Here is a 25323-nt window from a genome sequence, read left to right as displayed (position 1 = left end):
TATGGAAAAGTAACCACAAGAGGAATTGTTACATCATTTAAAAAATGTTGGGAAGCTGATTATTTTCCATCGAAAAGTAGAAAATGCCAATGCATATGAATGTATTGTAATTGTAATAGAAGTAATTCCAAGGGTGAAGTTTATTATACTTTTAGTGACTTGTGCTTCTTTTATATGTAGATATTTCAGGTTTTGAAAATAAATCGGTTGAACGAAACCCAAAATTTAGAGGAAGTATTTGTATTGCATACCCAGAATATGCCCATCAAGGATTATAGCTCAAATTTCCTTTAATGGTAGGCAATTATTCAATACAAATTACCTTTTTAAGTGACTGAAATATTAAATAGTTTACAATATGATATATCACTGTAAAAATATATTACTTTTAGGTACAATTAGGGCCCAATACATTTCAAAAAGTAGAATATTATTTTATATTAAACGAAGTATTGTACCAACAATCAATTTATATTAATACCGGAGATTAAAAAATAACAGAATAAATAGCTCCTTTTTTTATACTACAAAAATAAACGATATAATACAACAGTATTTAAAAAATTAAATAAAAAAGTTACGCCCCGGCCGAGATTCGAACTCCGGTCTCTCGCTTCCTAGCCCGACTCTCTACGCACTGCTCCACAGTAACTTGCTTAGCGATAGTTAAATGACGGTATATAAAAAACAGGTTCATTGCAATATCTTGACGATTTGAATTGGCGCGCGGAGCGTGCTGACCAATAGCGCCTGTTATCACCTGTGACGTAGCGACCAACCTGCGCAATATCATACCTTGTTTTCTTTGTACCATGGCACAGACTGTAGCGGTTAAAAGTTAAAAAGTCAAGAAGAACATATTCCCGGAAATATCAATACATCTAGTGATAACCAAATATAAGACCAAGACCTAAACCCCCTTTCTTCGGTATAAACACTTGCAAACTTTTATGACATGGGAATTGTTTTGTTGTCAATTTTAAAGTTTAGTTCGAGACCATAAACGCTGTTTGGCATTTACTGTCCTCCATTCACGAATTTCAAATTCCAGATCTTTAAGCCTGGGCTACACGAGAACGGTTCTGAAAGGAGCTGTGCGTGATAGACTGGTGCCTAAACATTGCAATTGTCAAGTTGAAAACATTGTAAAACTTGAAAAACTTAATCCCAAAGGATGTTTTAAGATGGATAAAGTGGATATTGGTTTCTCCATATCTCCATAATTTTTAAATCGGGAACTAAAAACAAGTGGTCAACCGTCAATCATTATTCTTAACCTCACTTAAATAGCTGGGAACTCCGAGCACTAATTTATAGGAAGGTGCTCGAGGGGAAAGGGAATCTCGGCGCGAGATAATTCTGAACTTTATGACTCAATTGAATGGAGATAGAATAGAAGAGTATTATTATTTTATTTTATTTAATTTCACCAGATAATTTCACGCTTCACTCAAACTCATAATGATCTCTTTGAAAAAATCGAAATAAAAATAAACCTTCTACACCCTATACCTCCGAAACGACAGAAGCAGAATATGCTGGCGAAGTTTCCGGAATACAATTCGGACCACCCTGTGTGGGATGTGTGGATTTGAAAAAATGACAACACGACCCCTTAGAAGCAAAAAAAGAATGTTGCAGATCAAAATGACTTAGGTATTTGAAAAATGTTATCAGCTACCCAATCACATGTCAAAACAACAACCGGAAAAATAAATATATCCCACGCTTTGTTTTGAATGCAAACAGCCATAATTCTCCATGTAACTAACTATATTTTTACCATCTAAAATCTATCTCGGGGGCTGAACACAGAAAAGCTTTTTATATTGTCGAGTATCATTGGGTACCATCCAACACCGCTAATATGATTGAATGAAATACATTTAAAACTGGAAATTAAATGCTAAGAAAGCATTGTTAGATTAGAGAGCAAACAATTATTCTTTCTGCGGGTAATAACAAACATAAAATATCTTATAAAAAAGAACCAAAATGTGAAGATACCCAAAGGAATTTATTAATTCCTAACATTTGTTAACGTCATGTTAAGGCAGGGGTTATACTGAATGCAAAATCGTACAAATCAATTCTAAAGTGGACCCTACACGTTCAGTTTTTCGGCACTTCTGGAGTGACACTCCTTCATTCCGTTCCAAAAGTCAGCGTGAAGTTTTGCAACCTGCTTAAATTTATGGCGTGGAGTGATCATCGGAATGACGCAAGAGCGTACGTGAAGGCAAGATTCCTATGCTCCGTATCACTATATCAGAGTGTCATTTTCTATCGAATAAAGTAGAGATATACATACCTCGGGTGCCATTTAAAAATCAGAAGTTATAGTCATTTCCGGTGAAACAGGAAGTGACCAAAAACAATTGAATGCGTCAATCAATCCTAATTTATGTCATATACCAAATCTGGTTTTTTTATTCGAAAAAATAAAAAAATTATGGGAGTAAGCCACTTTTGGGACGCAGCCGGTATAATAAAGACAGTACCGGGTTAAATAAATGTAGTTTTCATTTTATCCACTTCCTAAAGCTTGCTTTAATCTTTAATGAAACAGATCCCTGTTTTCTCTAATTTTCATAATAAGACATCACTTACCAGAAAAAAAAATTACAACAAGCATAAAGTTTTTTTTCTTTCCATGTCGCCGATTCTATTATATCTATAGAATAGATCCTGTTTTGATTAATATTAGGGTTGTAAATGTTTGACTAAAATTAATAATTAATTTATTAATTTCAAAAATTAAATAGGTAATTTCGATTATTAATTTTTTTTCTATAACATGTATTTTATTATTTTTATCGCTTTTGGACGTTTTTTTTTCTAAACTTTTATTTAAAAAACCTCTGCTAAATCTTAATAAAACATAAAAAAGTTAAATACGATATATTTTTAATTGAATTATAGCTTCATTAAAATAAAAAAAATACCCGACTATGGTAGGGAGAGTTCAGGTGTACTGAGGAACGAAAGACAGTGTTGCATTCCTCGTCAGAGTCGTCAGGGAACAACCGTTACGACGGAGACAACCTATCTATCGCTCGTGTCGCACTCGTTAGATCCTAAAACAATAACACAACAATAACAAGACATTGTCTGACCGCATCTTCCAGCTATTTATGAATGAGATGCTCAGTCTATATTTTATTTTAAGTCTATGGGTGGGCCCTTAACACCGGTACTACTTATGAAAAGCTGATGACATACATCACAAGTACGTACTGGCGAACAAAATTCATAATATACACAACATATGCTTGTTGGCTGGGTTTGGAATAAATCTTTCTAGGTAACTCGAATATCTCTCTAGATCGGAGCTTTCTTCCCCTTTCTCTAATAATATTATTCACAAGGGAACTCTTGAGTTAAAATGTTTCTAGTATGATGGCAGTTTCGCAAATACCAAAATTTGATAGCAAATTTCCAATTTGAAATGAATGTATATCATCTATTTCTTATAAATAGTATATTATTAACTTTCAAATTTAACATCTTTTGATCAAACACTTCATACCTACAATTAAACGTTTTTGAAATTGCCACACAGCCTAAATATTTATCCTAATATAGATACTCCTACGTGAATAACCAGCACAGTAAAACACTAATTCACCACAATACACCAAAACACTTCACTTTTAAACAGTTTTAACAGACTTAGACAGTTAAACAGAATTTTAAGTTTTAATCATCTGCTGATGATGATGGTTAGCGAAACGCACGTCCAGTATTTAAAAGTAAAGTGTGTTGGTGTACTACAATACACCAACTTTTGAATTAGTATTTTAGTTTGCTGTTGTAATACCAAAGGTTCCAATCCTCAACTGTAATAGATATACCAAGTGAGATATGTTCTTTATAAAACAAAAATTTAACAAAAATAAAACGCTAACTAACTAAACGGAAGCATCTCCATCAAAAACCGCCGCTTAATCATTTCCGGTGTAGCCCGAAAATTGTTAAAACAGGTATTTTACTTAATTAAATCATCGACTACGTCATGGAACAACATTATCCACGATATCTATTAATAAAGTAACAGAAAATTCTTCAAAAATCAATAGTATTATATGCTTATTAATCTGGGTAATCGTAGTAATATCGACCTTGACGTATATTATCTCTGAGTCAAATACAGGTAGATATACATTTCAGACAGTTAGTCACAAATTCGTGGAATTCCGCAACAAATAAGGAAAAGTCAGGTGGGCGGCTTACACTTTTCACTTTTTTCTTATTTCATTCATGAGATTGACTCATAATAAGATGCATACGTGTGTCAAAGAAATGTATTGTGTTAAATTTTAAGTATTATTAGTAAAATTTAAGTAGGAAATAAATTAGCAGATATCAAAGTAATTTATTATGAACTATTTTAGAAGTAGGTAGTTTTTTAAAATTACTGCGCCAGCTATGGCAATTTTTTTTGCTTTTTCTACGGATATTTTGATGATACAGTCAGTAATAATTATGGTGTTAATATTTTTACTGGTCTTATCTAGATACGGTAAATGCTGTAAATGAATAAGTACGAAAAAAATCGTGAGGTAAATACATTTTTTTAAATAATAATAGTGTTTTTTTCATATAAAATATTCGATTTTACGAGATTTTGAAAAAATTATCTAGTTATAGATAATATCTTGATATAGTTATGATACTATCTTGATAGACTGTCCTCGGTGGGCGACTCAATGGATCTCAGGATAAATACAAACAAAACAAAAGTCATGGTGATAAATAGAGATGCAAGACAGGCAACGGAGGTAGTCGTAGGTGGGACACCAATAGCAAGAGTCTCAAAGTTTAGATATTTGGGCAGTTGGATTAGTGAAGATCTAAACCCAGACATTGAGATCAGAGCTCGAATTGAGATGGCTAGATGAAACTTCCTAAAATTGCGAAACCTACTGTGCGATAAACGTCTCAACATCCATATAAAAGACAACTTCGTCAAGTGCTACGTACTTTCCACACTTCTCTACGGGGCTGAGTCGTGGACACTCAAAGTAAGCACAATGAATAAGTTGGAAGCATTTGAGATGTGGGTATATCGCAGAATGCTGAGAATACCATGGACACACCGTGTCTCAAATGAACGAGTTCTAAACCAAATGAACAAGTACCGAGAACTCCTCGACATAATAAAAAAGAGGAAAGCAGCCTATTTGGGCCATATCATGAGACATAGCAAGTATGAATTCCTTCAGCTCATCATCGAGGGTAAAATTGAGGGAAAGCGCGGACCCGGACGACGGCAATGCTCCTGGCTGAAGAACATCAGAGATTGGACAGGCCTGGACTCACATACTTTGCTGAGAAGAGCGAAAAATAGAGAGGAATTTGCCATGGTTGTTGCCGATCTTCACTGAATGGAGAAGGCACTTTAAGAAGAAGAAGAAGATCTAGTTATACAAGGCGAACCTAAATAATAATAATAGTCCTATATGACAACCTCAATTTATAGAAATATTGTCACTGGTGATCGAGCCACTAATAAATTCTTTATATATTAGGAAAACTTAACACTCTACCGCTATTTGTAAATCTTGGAAGCTATCGTATCGGAACTTTTAAATATTCCTTTAGCTAATTTACGTGAAATATTATACCGTTGATTGAAGGAAATAAGTTCTTTCAATCAAGGATTATACTTTCAACCAACATGGGACTCCCCCTTACAACTTAACTTACAACGAAAATATTAGAATTTTGTTAAATTATTATTTCCCAAATCAATGAATTGGAACTAATGGATACATATAATATGATGGCCTCCGTGATTGTGTAAGGTACAAGTTAATGTCTCCTTTCTGCTGCAGTGGCTAAACTGGACGGGACCTACTTTGTTTACGCGGAATGCGAACCGCGGTCCTCGGCCATATCATGGTCAATGGCCTACCGACTTAGGAAGTGTCTAAATTAACTCTTACTCACGAGATATCCGATCTCATCCGGCCTCGAACCGGCGTGAATGAGCAGTGTGTATCAATAGATTTTACACTTTTCCCTTGGACAACAGCACGATGCCGGTGTTTCGACGTAGCTGGGTCGTTGCCCTGCCTCCGCGATTCCCGGATACATATACAGGGTGTTCCATTTGAAAAAACATAACTTTAGTTCATATTTTCAAAAATATTTTTATACTAGAAGAAACAGACGCCACTATATTCTACGTAAAAAGTTCTACAAGAATCAGTTTTCATCTTCTCGTTATCATCCATAATAATGGAGATACTATCCCAAATATCCTAAATTATGGGGGGGGGGGGGGCAATCCCAAATTGCAAAATTTTCGAAAAGACCCTGTAGCTCAGAGACGAAGAGAGCTATGCTATGACAATTTTGTTGACGGCATCTTCCGACAAAAAAGTAGCACAGGTTTGTGCAAACCGCACCTTTCTATCTTCACCAATAACGGAGATACCGTATGATTTCAACTAAAGTGGTACACCCTGTACAGTGAATGAACTTGAACCCTGTAAATCACTTATTAAGAGAAAAATGGTAATTTTGATGTTGATAACAAATGATATAAAGAAGATATTCCTAATAGTCATATAAGTCCAAATAATAGAGGCCATAATAAATCCAAAATCTATTATTAAAAATATGCTGAGGAAATGGAAAAAACATTAAAAATCACAGAAAATAAAATCAACATTAATTATTTATTTAAATTTAACCTGAAGCATATAAATGCTTATTTTTTATTAGTACTATTTTTCGGAAGTATTTAAGTTATGATCTACCATTACTGTAATATGAAATTAAAATAAAATTAACGGGAACAATTGGAGTATTGTTGTTCTCAAACAAAACAGCTTTTAAAACTCCGATTTATCTTTTTTACATACATTTTAAATTACTTGTGTCGGTGTATAAGTTTGTAATAAATTTATATAAAAATAGTAATTATTTTAATTAAGATCATTATTTTCAACTTGACATGCAATGTTTGTATATTATAGACTAACAAAACTAAAATACCACTGAATTTCAGTTTCTTGACGGGTGTCTATTTTTTAAAGAATAATCTTAATCATAGTCTTCCTTTAGTATTAATTTTTATACGTAAGTGAATCTAATAAAATTTAATGGCAAAAGGATGACTTCTAGACAAAAAACTAGATGACTTCACATTTACCTATTATTCAATTTAAATCCTAAATATACTGCTTGTTATGAACAGACCCAATGATATGTTTGTAGCCTTCTTCGATATTATTTAATTTGAAAAAACCGAACAGCCTTGTAATATTTTATTGGTATTTGTATATCAGTCTATAAAGTTCGTTAATTCCATGTAAAATAGCATAACTTCAATGGAAATATTCTTGATCCAACGTTTCATTCATAAATTGACTCATACATCAGAGAAAGGTGCTATATTAGATGAGGGTCAATGTCTAAATGCCGTACCTTACACAGAACGATGCCTATAAATCAATGCTTCTTTTTTTCAGTATATTGAATCATTCGGAAGTACTTAAAATTCTAAGCGAATTTCTTTCGGAATATATATTTTACTCGTGTAAAAAAGGTTGATGTCTGACTTTTAATAATGTTTGTTGATATGATATTTATTTATTTCTTCAAACAATAGACTGAGTGGGGTCATTGGTAAAACGTCTGTAGATATATTTTACTGGTAGGTATAAGTAATACAAGAAAAGTAATTAATATAACAGGACATTTATATTATAAAAAATCTTCAAATAGTATTAAAAAAGTTTTTTTAAATTAATTTAATATATATCTGACTTGTAACACATAATGTGTTTGTACCTCTTTTTGTTTGCACCCAGTCTCCTACCCCAGTCCTCCGCATCAGCTTGTGCAGGACCTTGATAGAATGGGATGGAGCATAGTTCCTCCAGTTCAAACCTTGTGTCAACAAAGCCAGAAGTGACACATGTCCTCTATTATTTCAAGATCTTTATCGCAGAGTCTGCAGTTAATACTTTCTTGATGCAGGTTGAGCTTGTGATACAGACTTTATTGATACATAAATCAAGGACCTGTTGATATCCTCACTTTATACCTGCTAAGCATTAGCAGCTCCTTTGTGGTTTTAGGATTAGACACTTGATGAAAGTCTTGCTCTGCCTGTGCTTCTCTCTGTTCCATTCTGCTTTTCTCTGATCCAGAGTTTAACTGAACTACTAACTGGTCTTACTAATAGTCGCTTCCGGGGACTTTCACCTTGTCGTAGTAGGAGAGCTCAGTAACTTTCAAGGTCGAGGAAGCAATGCCAGTGGTAGCGTAGCTACTGGTAGGGCCACCCATGCCAGTAAGCCATCTGACTCAAAGTGAGCAGCTGCAAGCAAACGGAATCTGTAACCATAGTAGGCGGCCGAGATAATACTCGCCAATCCGCTCGACTAGGGAGGCGTCTTAATTGCTGTTTACCTTATTACTTATAACTAGAAATATTAACCACAGAAATTAAATACGCACTTCAACAAATATAAAATGGCAAGAGCTTAGGAGAAGATCGTATAACACCTGAAATGTTGAAAATGGACGGAAAAACATTACGATGATGTCGTGGGAGTATTGTTGAATAAGTGTCTGATATAGGGTAGAATACCGAACGCATGGAAAAAACGCGGAGGTTGCACATAAAAGGAGATTATACAAATATAGAACCATAGACCAATAAGCCTTCTATGAGACATAAACTCTTTACTAGGGTTATCAACATCCGACTGACTACGAAACTGGATTCCTATCAATCCATAGAACAAACAGTCTTTCGAAAAGGCTTTAGTACCATCGATCATCTACAAACAATTAAAACAATTATTGAAAAAATAACTGAATACCATATACCCCTACATATTTGGTGTTTGTATACTACCAGAAAGTCTTGGGCCGCAATTGAAAACCTCTAACAGCAATAGAGGATGCGAGAATCGATTTCATTATTAAAGATATTATTCTTAAGATTAGATGATGACCTGAAAACAGAAAAAATACTACATGGCAAGGGCGTGAGACAAGGAGATACCATCTCTCCCAAGTTACTTACTACAGCACTTAAAAATGTCTTTAAGAAAATGGAATGGGAAAATAGAGGTCTAAACATCTATGGAGTACCATCTTGGATACGTTGTTAATAATAATAACAGCTCCCGTATATAGCGTTAACGCCTTGGGGTGTAGTCTTTGCCTTGAGAGTAGCAAGGTACAGGTTGCCATGCTAGAGCTGTTCAGTATACAAGGAAGGTAATGTGGCTAGCACTACGCTTCAACCGCCTATTATTACCTCAGGATTGTGAATCCCAAGTACTCATTTAAGGCTGAGTCGACCTAGGTACCCAAACTATTTTTATTTTATTAAAAATAGTCGGCTAATGAACTGCCGGCTGCGGGATTCGAACCCACAACCTTTAAATTGGTAGACGAGAGCTGTACCTTTACTTTGTATCTGGTTTGTGCCTCTACGCCACCAGGCACTATTACCAGATGGGTTATTAAAATAAGAAAATATGGGTCTAGACATCGATTAGCCATCTTAGATTCGCAGATGATATAGTCTTGCTGAGCACCGACATTCAAGAAGTGAACCACCATGCTAAAGGAGCTAAATTGATCAGTCCCAGAAAATAGTCCTTAAAATGAACTTAAATAAGATCGAGCGTATAAAACGTAGCGTATATGATGTTAATTTTCGCTTAGCGCGCATTTAACTACCGGTTTGGGTATTCTCATCTGACGCGCTTAGCGTCTTTACCCATTGCGCTAAGCGATTTGAAAACGGCTACCTTAAAGGATCGTTTTGCTTGTCGAACTGTCAGTAAAAATAGAAAAAATTGTGACTTTGTACGTTCTCTGGCTCTATAGCGAAAAATATTTCTTCTATAAATTCCTCAATAAGTAATTGATAATTTACAACTTGGCAGCTATAGGTAAGTATTGTTCATAACTTCGAAAATTCTGAGAAGGGTCTTCAACATTTCCCTCGTATAATAAGAATAATGACACATCCATAGAAAAATAGGTTGACATAACTCAACAGTAGGTTATGAAATTCACGTAACATTGACATTTTTCATCGTTTTAGTGTGGGTTTACATGCATCCGTAATGCGTCGTCAGTCGTTGATTTTATGTAATTTTATTGGTTTATTTCAAAAATGACAGCTCATACTTGAATATGATTGGACTAACGGAACGACGGACGACGCATTACGGATGCATATAAACTCACCTTTATCCACATTTGATTATTAGTAAACCTGAGAAATTGCGATGCTGCCAAAATGTGCTCAACGCTTATCCAGAAAACGATTCGCACGGCAACCAGAATACCAAAATCGACTTCTTGGAGTTCCTCTAATCAAATACTTTCGCTTTGAAAGCGTAACGTTTTTATGTCGAAGTTCCAGAATTCGGGCCCAAGTCCCAAAATATATTATGGTATTTGGGTGTAGATACGTACACGGTAAAGAACAACACTGTGCTGAAGACGAAAACTCGGTAAAATGGTAGACGAAAAGTCGGTAAAGGTAGAATGGTATGACTGGACCGGGCTTTACAAGTCTTTAGCCGTGTTTACAAGTCTTAACTGTCTAATATCAATGAACAACGATTGTATAGCTATTTATATAAATTGTTTATTTTAGAATATTTATATTTAGTATTACTCACTTGATAACGGAGAGTGCAATCCGAAACATTGCAGTTCTGTAACTAAGAAACTTACTATAATAAGTTAGTTCCACATAATAATTTTAATTCCAATATCTAATACATTGCCCGACATTCTTAAACAAACGTATAGGTATCATATTTTAAATATTAATAAAAAATCATTTGTTAAAAATTATGTTAATAATTCCAAAAAATATTTTTTGTATATATTCGATATTTCTTACATTATACTACAATATTGGGAAATTTCTAAAAACCAGTAATTCTATTTTTCGGAGTATTGTACTATACGAATATTTTACGCTATTTAGCAATAATATTTTGTTACGCTATTCGTATTAAAGAACATAACAATGCAATAGCAAAAAAAACCTTTTAATACTAAAAATTATTATGCGGATGAAATAAATTGCTATGTGCCAAAAATTAATAATAAAATTGCAATTTTTCTGACTTTGGTTCTGGGCGAGTGAATGCAAAAGCGTCTAAAATTACGAAATTATATAACATTAACTGGTATTTTTATGTAAATTATCAAAATTATAAAAGTTTATATTAAAAGTTATGCAGTTTTTTCATCCTTCGGAATAGATTTCGACATTTTCTTTTAACAGTTTTAATATACAAAGAGTATAGGTACTTAAAGAGAGAAAAAGCTGCCTATACCGTACCTCTTCAATATCTGGTTCTATAACTGCATTAGCGAGAAACATTGTGGTATATTTAATACAAGACGTCCAGTATTACCTAAGATATTTTTCAAGTAACACGAGTGACTGAAGAAGTAATACATATCAAAATATCAAAAATTATTTGTAACTGTTAGCCTAAGAGCTGACGACATATTTAGAGACCATATTTTAGGCAAACTAGAATAACTAAATATGTACAGTTTATTAACTGGTGAACCCAGAATCCTAAGACGGGCAGAGGGCTTGCGGGTATTTCGCTACTGCGCAACCCATGACATTTGCAAAAAAATAAATCCAAAAAACATCCTTTAGGCAACTTGAAATTTGTTTATTCTCAAATTTTAGCATCTATTTAACTCAGAAATAAGCATGCCAGACTTTTTTTTCGGGTTTAAAATATAATCCGACCATCGCAAATATGTTTAATAATTATACCTAGAAAATATACCTTAGGCATTCTAATTTTCTTACAGCGTGTTTATTAGATAATATTAAAAAATATGTGTTATATTAATTGGCCAGACGAATTCAACGGGTTTTAATACTTGCCTGACGCGAATAAATATTTTAAATGAGGGCGATAAGAAAGTCTTATGAGTATATATAAGCGCGAGAAAGATAGTTTATTGAGACTCGTCGGCAGGAGAGGCGGCTAACGGGACGTAACCTAACCTAATCTAACCTAACCATCAACAAAACTAATATATAAAACTCTTACTTACGTCTGACTTCTGTGTTTTGTTAGACTTTTATTATACATTTTTGCCACAATTGACACATTTTTTTAAAGTTAACTGTAACAAAAAAATTAAAATAAAAACTGTTTAAATTTTAGTTTTCTATTGATTTAAATTTGATTTTTTTTTGTGAATCAATAATTTGACTATAATTTCTAAAGTAACAATTAAAATTATCAGATAATTGATTATGAATGTTAATATTGTAATTATGTCGAAAATATTGTTTTTTTTTTTAAACTCGACTTTAATGAAACAGATGATACACTGTGTAAAACACAGTGGCAGTGTGAAAGTAAAAAATAAACAGTGTAAAATACTGTTACGTCAGCCAAGTCTGCTGCCGACGAGTCTCAATAAACTATCTTTCTCGCGCTTATAAATACTCATAAGACTTTTTTGTCGCGCTCATTTAAAATCTCTATTTGCGTCAGGCAAATATTAAAAATCGTTGAATTCGTCTGGCAATTAACAAATATTTTTTAATATTATCTAATAAACACGCTGTACAAATTTTAGAATGCCTAAAGTATATTTTCGATGTAAATAATTCAACATATTTGGAATGGTCGGGTTACTCTTTAAACTCGAAAAAAAAGTCTGGCATACTTATCTCTGGATTAAATAGATGCTAAAATTTAAGAATAAACAAATTTCAAGTTGCCTAAAGGATATTTTTTGGATTTATTTTTTTGCAAATATAAGGGGTTGCGCAGTAGCAAAATACCCACAAACCCCCAGCCCGACTTAAGATTCTGGATTCACGCCACATATGTCGCCAGCTCTCCGGCTATGTGGTCTAATTGGGTCTAATATTTCGATGGCCTCTGGTAAGTGATTTCGTTTGTCTGGAGATCAAACTATATATTTCACAATAACCACAACCAGTCAGTCTAGATTTTGTGCAAAGAGCTACGGTTTAGGCTAGTCTCTCCTATATGTATATTTTTAGGTGTTTATAATAATAAAAAATTCTGTGCAATTCTACAATAACTAATATGTGTTAATTTACAGGTAGGTATGTGCATTTGTACAACCAAAAGCAGCATTCCAAGCTGTTTAACATACCGTTCCTAAAATATCATAGTAGTCATCTCCATAGGATCGGTGAAACTAAACATAAAAAAGATTAAATTAAGTATCTAAAATATTTGCAATATATTAAAAATATATAAGTTCACTTATATAAAAGTATACAGATTTATTTTATACAGATATTATTTTATAAAAAATATAAGAAACAAAATTGTGCATCCAGAAAGCGATTTTGCAACGTGTTGCAATTTTCAAATTATAACATGGTATATAGAACTGGACTTTAATACACATAGTTTTGCTGGAATCGCATAAACATGTAAATCTAAACCACTTCTAATGCAAAAATTTTACTTTAATGATACTTAACAAATCATATAAATTAAAATACCAATTTTCAAATACGGAACTAGACAATATACAGGGTGAGTCTTAAATAAGTGCAAATATTTTCAGAACTGGTAGATCCGAGGGTAGATCTCAATAAAAGAATCATATTTTCTTGATATTTTCTCTTTACCGTTTTTCAAATACGTCCAAAATAACCGAGATATTTTACTTTAAAAATAAAAAAAATAGATATAGGTTTTCTTTCTTATAAATTTAAATTTAATAAAAATACAATTTTTTTCAAAAAATTTCAAAATTTTTTCCCGAAAAAAAATCATAGACGTGTTTCTCGGGTCGAAATATACTACCCCTAAAAATATTTGCAAGTTAGACTCACTCTATATAGAAATATATTTTCTTAAAAAAATTATATATTAAATATTAAATTAATTTTGAATGTGATATTTTAAAAAAATTTAAATCATTTTATAATAATTATTGTTTAAGGAATTACAATAGAATAAGCATTAATAAATAAAACAATATTTCTAGCGTTAGATACTCTTATCCCGGCAATAAATATTTTATGTTTGCTTTTCTCAACTTTTGCAAATTAAAAATTAATCTACCATTGAAAATAGGCGTAATTGTCAAGAAACATTATGACGAAAAATGAACCAAATGGAAAATATCACTTGCGTATTTATAAAGTGGCTATACTTAATGAACCAAAGGAAACCGTAGAAAAAGCGAATTGCAGTTGCGGCTTTATTATTTTTCAGCGAAACGTTGATTCATACTAATTTGTGGTTGAAACAGATGTTTAAGACAATATTAAGAAAGCAAAATTGCGATTAATGACATCTAAATTAGATAATTATGTGTATAAAGAATAAAGTTTTCAGTATTTTGTTGGTACTCTTAGTCTATGGTTAGGATCGTACATTCAATATACAATAATGAAATATGTATTTTATTTTGTATTAAGACCAGATCTCAACAAAGACCCTCCACTGCGGCCGCAAGATACGATGTGATATTCAAATAAAACTACTGAAAATTTATATTCAGTCAGTTTTGTGTTAGGAACATTTAACAATATCATTAACAGATCATCTCCATAATTTGTTTAATCTTTACGTGATGAATCATGGAAAAACTAAAATTACAAATCCATTGTCTCGTTTTGAGATTTAAAATTTTGAAACTAACTACAGTGACTACGAAACTTTTCCTGGGTGACATCAGTACAGGGTTACCACAAGCTAGGTACACTATTGTGTACTTTGCTATACATTGGCTTCAATGATTGCACAAACCACAATCGTCTGAGCTACACATTTTGAGAATTTACATATTACTTATAACAAACAATACCAGAACAGTAAATCAGCTGACAAAAGCTGATCTTTCTGCTTTTAAGTTATTTAAGTTAGTACATCAAAAGAGGCCACAAGTGTACAATTTTGAACTGACAAATATTATTTTCCGTCATCAGTGTTCAAGTAAAATGTCAGAATATGAACTGGGTCATGAGTCAAGGACCACTAGACAAGAACCAAAAACGATAAATAGACAGGATTGATGCTTAATCCCTTAAATAATACATAACATAACATGTATTTTGGTCATTTTACTGCTCAATTATGTCACTTTAGAGTTCACAATTTCACTTCCACTCGTTTGCACACGTGAATAATTATAATACGTGACTTTTCTACATACTCGCTTTTTTAGAGGCACTTTTACTATATTTTTATTTTTACAATAGTTGCGTTATTAGCAACTGCCTTTTATAGAAGAAATACTTTGGTATTTAAATGGTTGTAATTAAAAAAACTAAAATTTTGAAAAATGTCTCATTTTTACACAACATAACCCTCCTACTCACTTACATGTAGGATACTTATTTGCTATAGATCATTTTTTGTATTTATAATTTCTTGGAAAAAAAATTCTCCGAAATTGCAGATTTTTTTGCAATGGTATCTTCACAATTATGTCACGATGCAAAAAGGGATCAGAAATTCATTTGAAAAAGTTTTGTAAATATAAATTTTTAAAATAAATAAAATAAATTTGTTTTATTTTTAAATTTAGAGGCATGTAATATATAACTGTAATTCCTTGATAATTATAGTACTTAATTATGGTAAATAATTTATTTAATAGACCTCTCATTAAATTAACATTTTCTTAGTTACAACTATACAGATATAAACTAAGTGTTAAAATTATTGGTTAAAGAAATAACTTGAGCTTGAAATTAAACTGAAAATGAAAACTAATTTAGAAAAAAAAGATATAGAAAATTACTACTTTACTATACAAGGTGAGTCTTATATAAGTGCAAATATTTTAGTTCTGATAGATCTTGATAAAAGAAACATACTTTTTCTTTATCGTTTTTCAAAAAGTCCAAAATAACCAAAAATAAAGGAAAATTTAAAAGAAAATGCACAATTTTCAACATCTTCTTTTTGCGAAAAAAATGTTATTGACGTATTCCTGGGGTCGCAATATACCACCCTTGAGAATATTTGCCCATATTTAAGACCCACCCTGTATAATAAATGTACTTGTTTATAATATTGACATTTTCAAAAAACTTGTAAAATACTATAAGTTACTAAACGTGCGTTTTCTCCGTGAACCTTGCTAGGTCTAGGAAACCTACGAATGCCATCCTGACGATGGAGTAGACTAGTAGACCCATCTATAAATGTGATTGGGTAGACTCCGAACCCAGTAGATAGATGGGTAATTTTCTTAGCCTGGCACAGCTTTGATCAGAAAATTCGCACACAAGAAGGTTGGTAAAAATTTAGTTTTTTTTATCATCGTTTTACTTACTCGTTAACCATAATTAACCATAATTTTTTAACCATAATTCATCTAAAATCCGAATAAATATAAGGATAAGGATGTATTACTTATAGTACGAGAGCTAGCAACGTCGGAAAAACAAGTATTTTAAAACGTCTGGCTCTTTGATATATCTTTTACTATGCTCTCTAGAACAGCATGCAGCCCGTCTGGCTGCTGGTAAACGTTGCGTTCCATATTGCGCATTGAAAGAAGATCCTATATTTTTATTAGTCCTTTAAATTCTAGTATTGAATATAAATCGAACATGTCTTCATAGCGCAGTGCGTAGAGTTTCCGACCACGAACCGAGGATTCAGAGTTCGAATCCGGGTCAGGACAAAGACTTTTTTATTTTATTTTCGTTTATATTCTGATAGTAAAGTATTAAATATTTGTTTTTTTTAATCACCAGAATTATTTAATACTTTACTATCAGAATATAAACAAAAATAAAATAAAAAAGTCTTTGCCCTGACCCGGATTCTAACTCTGAAGCATCGGTTCGCTATAAATTTTCGGTATATATCAATCTGCGCCATGGAGACATGTTCGATTTATATTCAATGCTAGAATTTATAGGACTAAATTAAAAAAATATATATAATATCTTTTTCCGATGCGCAGTAGTGAACGCAACGGGTATCGGCAGCCAGACGGGCCGCATGCTGTTCCAGAGAGCATAGTAAAAGATATATCAAAGAGCAAGATATCTTAAAATACTTTCTCGAAAACGTTGCTAGCTGTTAGACTCTATTATAACTCAATACAATGTGAAAAGTATAGAATTGCTAATTATTTCTAGTTATCTTTATATTTCGATATAGTGCTTATAAAGAGTATAAAAAAATTCTTATTAATCAACATAATCACAATTACTGCTTTCATTAACATTTCTTATAAGTTATGAAGCTTTAAAGGCAATAAACCTGTCAGCATATTACTACTTATAGTTAATAAGACATAATATAATGATTAACTGCAAAGAGTATTTAACCACTTGAAAATAATTACTTTTATTAACAGCAATACCTACTTAAATCTGCAAAATATATTTATCTTTGTGTTTTCATTTCATTGTGCTCAAACATATGGTTTTGATTTTTTTAGATGTCAGATAAATTAATGTTCATAATTAACCCGAGGACAAGTCAATTACCCACTCATATATTATAGAGAGCAAAGAACTATTATGGGTATTGAAAAATAATATGTAGTACTAACTATTTTTACGGTATATTTAAACAGTTAATGTATCTGGAGAAATAGGTATTATTGAAAGGCAATTTAAAAAAATTGTCTTTCAAGAGTTTGGTTTTCTAAAACAATAAATCTAAAAAGAACTACCATATACAGGGTGGTCCAAACTGTATTCCGGAAACATTTGGCATTCATTGAAACTTGAATTTGATTTCGATATCAATTGACTCCTACTTGTAGAGGATGCCACTTACATATTTTTAACAGGTTTGAAGAGTAATAACTTTTCGTCCGTACCCGTATAAAACTACTGATTAAAAAAATAGGTATACATTTACGACGTTTTTTACGTAAAAAAGGTATCTTGGTAAAAATCTACGAATAATGGATCTCGAGATATTTGGAATCGAAGTCACGATTAAACACATATAGACTAAATAATTGTTAGACTGAAATCATAAATTTGAATGTCTTTGTGCCAAAAGTGCAACAGAAACTGTTTAATTATCTTTTTGTCGCAGAAAAATTATGATTAATTTAAAAAAATAAAAATTTTCTAAATTTATTATTTCCAAAGATATTTAAACTCAATATCTTTGATTATTTCAGTCAAATAACATCTACTCAACATGATTTTTTGCCAATAATGGCATGTACAGGATGGCTCCTCTCATACGCCGCGGAAGCTCCAAGGAGAACGACAGTTTGTATTGAAATGAAATTTTGTGAGCATATGTAGGTTAATTCAGAGCACTTTTTAAAAATATAGAGATTTCTACAGGGAGTCTCCAAAAAAAGTTACATATTAAAGTTGTGTTTTTTGTAATGGAACACCCTATATATTAATTGATTTTCGGATTCTGGGAGAAAGATAAAGGTGAGTTTTATAAGAAAAGTATATGACTAAAATGTAAGGTTTTTGACATATTTAACATTTTCTAGAAATAAAGAAAAAATTTTAAATTACAATAGAAGCCACCTAAATAGGAATTTACCCGGTATAGCCTAAAATGTAGTTAAATTAACTATGTATTTTAAATCAAATTAAAACTTGATCCAAAAAGTTATACAGGGTGAGACAAAATTAATATTGAACATTGGTCACCTTTAAAAGCATGTTACTTTCTTATTTTAAATGGAACACCCAGTATATTATTCCGACATTCAATGAAGAATTCATGTCTCTTCAAAATACTATTAAGGTTGCCTACCCCTCAAACAAAGATTTTCCTAGATATTTTCATTTACGTGATTTGATCTGAGCAGATATTTATTATTTGATAAAATCTAGGTGGCTGTGATATGTCTGACGTTACTTCAACATAGTTGTCTAATTAGTCCAACTTTAACAACTAGTTATCATTTTGTGTCAGTTAAACAAAAGAATTTCTCAGAAATTTGCCGAAAATGGAAACTTATCCTACATCAGAGAGAATTGATATGATTCTATTAGTTGGTGAATGCAGTGTGCATCCATCAGTTAATAGAATACTTAAATGCTCCTGATTTTATCTAGTCTGGTTTTTTTATGGGGATATGTTAAAGACAGTGTTTACAAAACTCGACCAACTAGTGTCGAAAACATGAGAGAAATTATTGTAGCTGCTTTTCGAGGTAGAACTCGACATATGCCTTTTAAAATGAAAAGATTCTTTTGAAAAGACAATCATTTTATACAGTTAACAGGAAAGGAAGCATTTTGAGAATTTGATTTCATCTAGCTAATTTTTGTCGCATAATTGTAGGTTTATATCTCGTTTTAATTCTGTAATAATTAAAATATGTTTTAAACGTGTATCTTTTTATTACCCTTGAGTATTTTACTCTACAATCTTTAATTTTTGTTAAATTAACAAAAGGTATATCACACAGCCACCTAGATTTTTTCAAATAATAAAGATTTACTGACGCAAAATCATAAAAATTAAAATATCTCGGAAAATCTTTGTCTGGGGGGTAGGCAACCTTAATAATATTTTGAAGATATATAAATTCCCCATTGAACACCGGAAAAATATACTGGGTGTTCAATTTAAAATAAAGGAGTAACTTGTTTTTAAAACTGACTGACTAATGTACCATTTTAATTTTGTCCCACCCTGTATAACTTTTCGGGTCAAATTTCAATTTGGTATAACATACAATGGTTACTGTAATTAAATATCAGGGTATACAAGGTCAACAAAAATTTAGGTAGCTGTTATCGAAATTTAAAATTTACTCTTCATTTTCACAAAATGTGAAATATGTCAAAATTCTTAGATTTTAGGTATATGCTTCTTTAATAAAACTTACCTTTATTTTTTTCCTAGAATCCGAAAATTAAATAATATATAGGGTGTTCCATTAGAAAAAACACAACTTTGATGTGTAACTTTTTTTGGAGACACCCTGTAGAACTCTCTATATTTTTAAAAAGTGCTCTGAATTAACCTATATATGCTCACAAAATTTCATTTCGATATAAACTACCGTTCTTATTGGAGCTTCCGCGGCGTATGAGAGGCCCCACCCTGTATTTACTATTTCTATTCTAAATATCTTGAAAACGGTTGCTCGTAGCGGTTTTAATCAAGAGATATTTTTACGTAAAAGGTCACGGAAATGTATATATCTCAATAATTTTATACAGGTACGGAAAAAAAGTTATTGCTCTTCAAAACAGTTAAAACACATTTAGGCGGCGCCCACTACAAATAGGAGTCATATTGACATTAAAATCAATTTTTTCATGTCAAAAAACTCCTAGATGCCAATTTTCTTCCAAATATTGACTTTATTTCAGAAATTATTTTGAAATAATCGAAATAAAAATGAAACTTCTACAATTCTACACCCTGTATCTCCGAAACTAAGCATTTTAAGATATATTTTAATACAAACTTTTTTTACTTATTTTTATCTCCAGAATATGCTGACGAAGTTTCTGGAATACAGTTTAGACCACCCTGTATATAGCATAGTATAATAATAAAAGTATTTCTATTGATTTATATGTCAAAAAACGTAATATATGTATGTAGAAGATGGTAGATGTAGTAGCCTTGTGGCGGTAGGAAATGAATAAACTGTGGTAATGATTTTAGCGGTTAAAAGAAAAACATTATTGAATTATCATGTAGTTTGTAAACGTACCAATAACTTTCATTTCGAACAGTTATTTTTTATCAAACAGGTTAATAATTCAAATAACCACAAAGGAATTTTTTTACAAACAAAAAATAAAAACTCTTTGAAATTTTATGTTGTAATTTGTAATTGAATTAATTCACATTTTTTTCAATTAAAATTTATAAAATGGAATTTTCTTTAAATATTACATCAATACACTTGAACAGTAAACTTACAAACCAAAATTTGAATATTATACAGGGTGGCGCACCTCATTCGCCTCGGTTGATTATACGAAAACGAAAAGATGTAGAAACGAAATATTTTATGAGTATATGTGGGAAGGCAATGTGCACAATTTAAAATTATTTTGAAATGTACAGGGTGTTTCAGAACTAAGATCTATACCAAAGTTGTATTTTTTCTTATGGAACACCCTGTATTTTATTTCATTTTTGGATTCTTGGGCCCAAAAAAAGGTATTTATTATAAGGGTTAAATATGTTTAAAATCTTTGATTTTTAAGATATTTAAAGATATTTGAAAATGCATGCTACAATAGAATAGATTATTAACACCCTGTACATTGCTTTTCAGAATTAATTCTTGTGCTGACTTGTAAGCCAGAGAAATAAACTTTACTAAAAAATTTAATTGCTTTGTTTAAATTGATACCCCTGTATACAGGGGTATCAAAAATTGCTGGTCTATTTTAAATATTTATTTTACATAAAAACTTCGTTATTTCAAATACAACACCCTGTATTTTTTTAAATAAATCGAAGCAGATTTAAAAGCTCTTTCAAACTATATAGGGGTTTCCTATACCTATCTAGCTGAGATTTTGAATAAAGAGCCATTTTTCAATAAAGTGGGAACCAAGATGGCTGATGTCAAGTTTCTAGTGACAATTAGCTATTTTCAAAATCGAAATTAGTTTATGGACTTTATTTAAATGTATAGCAGTTTACTTTTATTTAATTTGCCTACAGTAGTTTAATAAATAATATTTATTAAGTATGTATTTATTATTCTTTCAAGAAAAACGAAGAAGTAGTTCTCTCATTTATTTTATGATCACTCGTAGATATATGGATTTTCTATAAAAGAGCCAATTAGGGCAAATTCATTTTCTTTACTTCCAACGACAGGTTTCTGCCTATTAGGTTTTTATAAACCACACTACCCTATAGCTACCTATAGCTCTGCGAAATAGAAAAGTATTTTTTCAAGGAACACTTATCAGGAAGATTCCTATTTGGATATCTTTGAGCATAGGCCCTTGAGGCGAAGAAACAATTTTCTTCACAAAATAAAATCACTAGTAACATACCCATTCGTTCCGCCAGCAGATACTGCTTTATTTTTCTTGATAAAATAATGAATAATGAAGTTTAATAAGTATTAAACTATTGTAGCTAAACTTAAGTAAACTGTTATAAATCTAAATAATAATGTCCACAAACTAATGTCGATTTTGAAAAGAGTTACTAGCTTTAACCAGAAAATTGCCATAGCGACACCAGCTATTTTGATTGCCATTTTATTGAAAAATCGCTTTTTATTCAAAATCTGAGCTATGTAGGTATAGGAAACCCTAATATAGTTTGAAAGAGCATTTGAATCTTCTTCGATTTATTTGAAAAAATACACGGTGTTGTATTTGAAATAACGAAGTTTTTATGTAAAATAAATATTTAAAATAGACCAGCAATTTGTGATACCCCTGTATACATTAAACGAAGGAATTAAATTTTTCAGTAATTTCCCTGGCTTAAAAGTCAGCACAGGAATTAGTTCTGAAAAGCAATGTACAGGGTGTTAATAGTCTATTCTAATGTAGCATGCATTTTTAAATATTCTTAAATATCTCAAAAACTAAAGATTTTAAACATATTTAACCCTTATAATCAATACATTTTTTTGGGCCCAAGAATCCAAAAATGAAATAAAATACCGGGTGTTCCATAAGAAAAAATATAACTTTGGTATGGATTTTAGTTCTGAAACAGCCTGTACATTTCAAAATAATTTTAAATTGTGCACATTCCCTCCCCGCATATACCCATAAAATATTTTGTTTCTACATCTTTCCGTTTTCGTATAATCAACCGAGGCGAATGAGGTGCGCCACCCTGTATATAAGGAACTCCTCAAATTAATAATTTGCTTAAAATTTTTAAAATTCATATGAAATTATGTGAAAAATATGCCGATACAGAAGTAATTAATATTTTTAAAATATCATGCAATTATTTTTAAGTGACAAAAAACATATATTTTATGTACCAGTTAATTAGATGGTCGTTATACTGCATTTTCCGTGTTTTTATATTTTTCGAAATAAGCCTTAATTTCCAGGCATTTTTTGTATTTTATTTTGTTAGATATTATTGAAATTTTCAAACAGCGCATTATAGTTTAATTTTCGTTCTGCAGATATAGATAGAACAAATTGAGTTTGTGTTGTTTTCCCTTCATAATATGATAATACCATGACATAATTAATTTTTGAACAGAATACTTAAATTTGACCAACAAAACACAATTTTGTGATGAAAAGGTATATGAGACTTGGACAGTTATTCGGGATGAATTGCTCATTCAGAAATATGTATAAAATTTTAAATTTAGATTCAACTATAATAGGTAATAAATAAATGGACCATACTGTATTTGATAGTTATAAAGCTTGTCGTAATATCGTGATTTTTTTAATAACACAAAGTTATAAATCATGAACTTACGGTACATTGACAGTGGTCATTGACAGAAAAAATACTTTATATTATCGAATTAGTATGCGCTATGCGTATTCTTTTATACGTATATGACACCGACCTTGAGCGACACAAAGAATGCAAAATTTCAGTTTAGCGCTTTGAGACAAAGATATCATATGAAATTTTAATTTTGACTTAACACACAATGGTAATTGCGAATGCTTTATTGTCACCGGTTCTTTACCGATGCGCAAGCTTTACAAATAACGCTCTAATATGGTTATTATATTCTATTTGACGATAATACATAACAACGGTTTAATAAAGGAAGATCGAATATACTTCGAATGAATAAAATTTTATAGTTGTACATGTTATACTATAAAATAAGATTAAAAAATTAGGGTAAACTTCTAATTCTTAATTTTCTTTCCTTAAATATTACGCCGCCGTCCTGTAAAGTTTTCTTTGTCTGTGCCCACTCCCATCCCTGTGTTTTTCCCATCCCTGTACATCATTCACATAATAAAAATAGCTTCAATTTGACATATAAATGATAAAAAAAATATGAACGTAATGCTATCTCCAAAATCAGTTATTATTATTAATTAAAATATAGTTGCGGCAACTTTTTGATTGGCATTCATAAATATACATTAAAATTAGGTTTTGATTAAAAATATGATGAGCGTAATAATCCTGCAGCCGGATTCTGCACTAAGAGCACAGATTATAAACTTATCGTCAAAGGCATTGTTTTTCGTGGTTCCAATTTTTGGAGTTGCGCACTAGTTACCTAACTAGTAACCTTACTAGTTGGCGCACATAGCACGCCCACTTACGGCCTCTAAAGTTGTGCACAGCGCCTGACCGGTCCTGTTATTACGCTGTTTAAACGCGAGTTTATTTTTGCGCACAGGAAATTTTACTCGTTTGCTCATCGTCATAAAAAACAATTTTCGTACCACGAATTAGGGACAAGATTTTTATCTGTATACATATAGTATATACCTAATCTGTGCTAAGAGGTAAGGAGAATGAGCTTCGACGACTGCGCATCCAAAAATGTTCTTTAGGCCCTTTTGGTACCCGCCATGTTCGCGTTTTATTAACAAGGAAAATCGTTAAGTAATAATAGCAGCTATATAATAACTTCTAATTTGTTTAATATAAATTCGTCTTTTATAATATTGTTATTCCGAAGTTCTAGGTTTTTCTAGATTGGTTTTGCATTTGTTCTATTTTTTGTGTTTTTTTATCATATAGATTGATATAAACGTTTTTTTATCCTTCTGAATGATTTTTAGTATATTTATGATGTGTAATAATTCATCTAATAATTTGCAGGTTAGTCAATTTTACACTATTCGTTTAGTACTTAAATTATGGTTTGTTGTACTCTAAAATTTTAACAGAATTATACATTTGCACATGCACAAAAATTGACTTTAGTGATTGCTTATAGTAATTTTACAATTCACATTATTCTCAGATTCCTTGTCTTGATAAAAAGATCATTAATCATTTGTAATATGTACATACTTAATTCTACCTAAAAACTCGATTTGATTAATGCTATCTAATCGAGTTTTAGCTAGAATTCAAATTAAGATCAGTATCAAATCTCAATTTTCTAGTGCGTCGATCATATTGTGATTTTGGTCCAAAAAACATATTTGTTTTGAATCTGCACCCTAAAAAAATAGTGTAGATTCCTCCCTGCTGGGAATATAGTGATTCAGGCTTTATACGTCCAGTATAAAGCCAAGTCGTGTTACTCTTTAGTTATTTTTGTTTTACCAAAGCAGGAACCAGGTAGGAATATTTGGGCCGAAAACTAAGCGAATGCATTACTAACTATACCAGAACCGTTCCACTTTCCAAGTGAAAACCAATTCAAAGCTGAACGCAAGAACCTGGAAGATTCCATCCGCAATCCGTTGAAATAGGAATTCCC

At 31.4% G+C, this 25323-nt stretch overlaps 1 protein-coding gene across 12 annotated transcripts in view; it reads right to left on the bottom strand.

The window, feature by feature from the left end:
• The window catches only part of LOC115889561 (matrix metalloproteinase-14), a 109124-nt gene that overhangs the window by 59236 nt on the left and 24565 nt on the right, over positions 1-25323 (bottom strand). For 11 of the 12 annotated variants that reach the window (XM_030909600.1, XM_030909601.1, XM_030909605.1 and 8 more), the window contains exon 2: positions 13171-13215. The exons of the other annotated variant lie outside the window; for it this stretch is intronic. In XM_030909600.1, coding sequence (XP_030765460.1) covers positions 13171-13215 — 45 coding nt within the window. The remainder of the gene's footprint in view (positions 1-13170; positions 13216-25323) is intronic. 12 annotated transcript variants of the gene reach the window in all.

Source organism: Sitophilus oryzae, unplaced genomic scaffold, assembly GCF_002938485.1.
Source record: "Sitophilus oryzae breed Bouriz unplaced genomic scaffold, Soryzae_2.0 scaffold_815_pilon_pilon, whole genome shotgun sequence".
Lineage (NCBI taxonomy): Eukaryota > Metazoa > Arthropoda > Insecta > Coleoptera > Curculionidae > Sitophilus > Sitophilus oryzae.
This window is presented reverse-complemented; position numbering and strand designations above follow the sequence as displayed.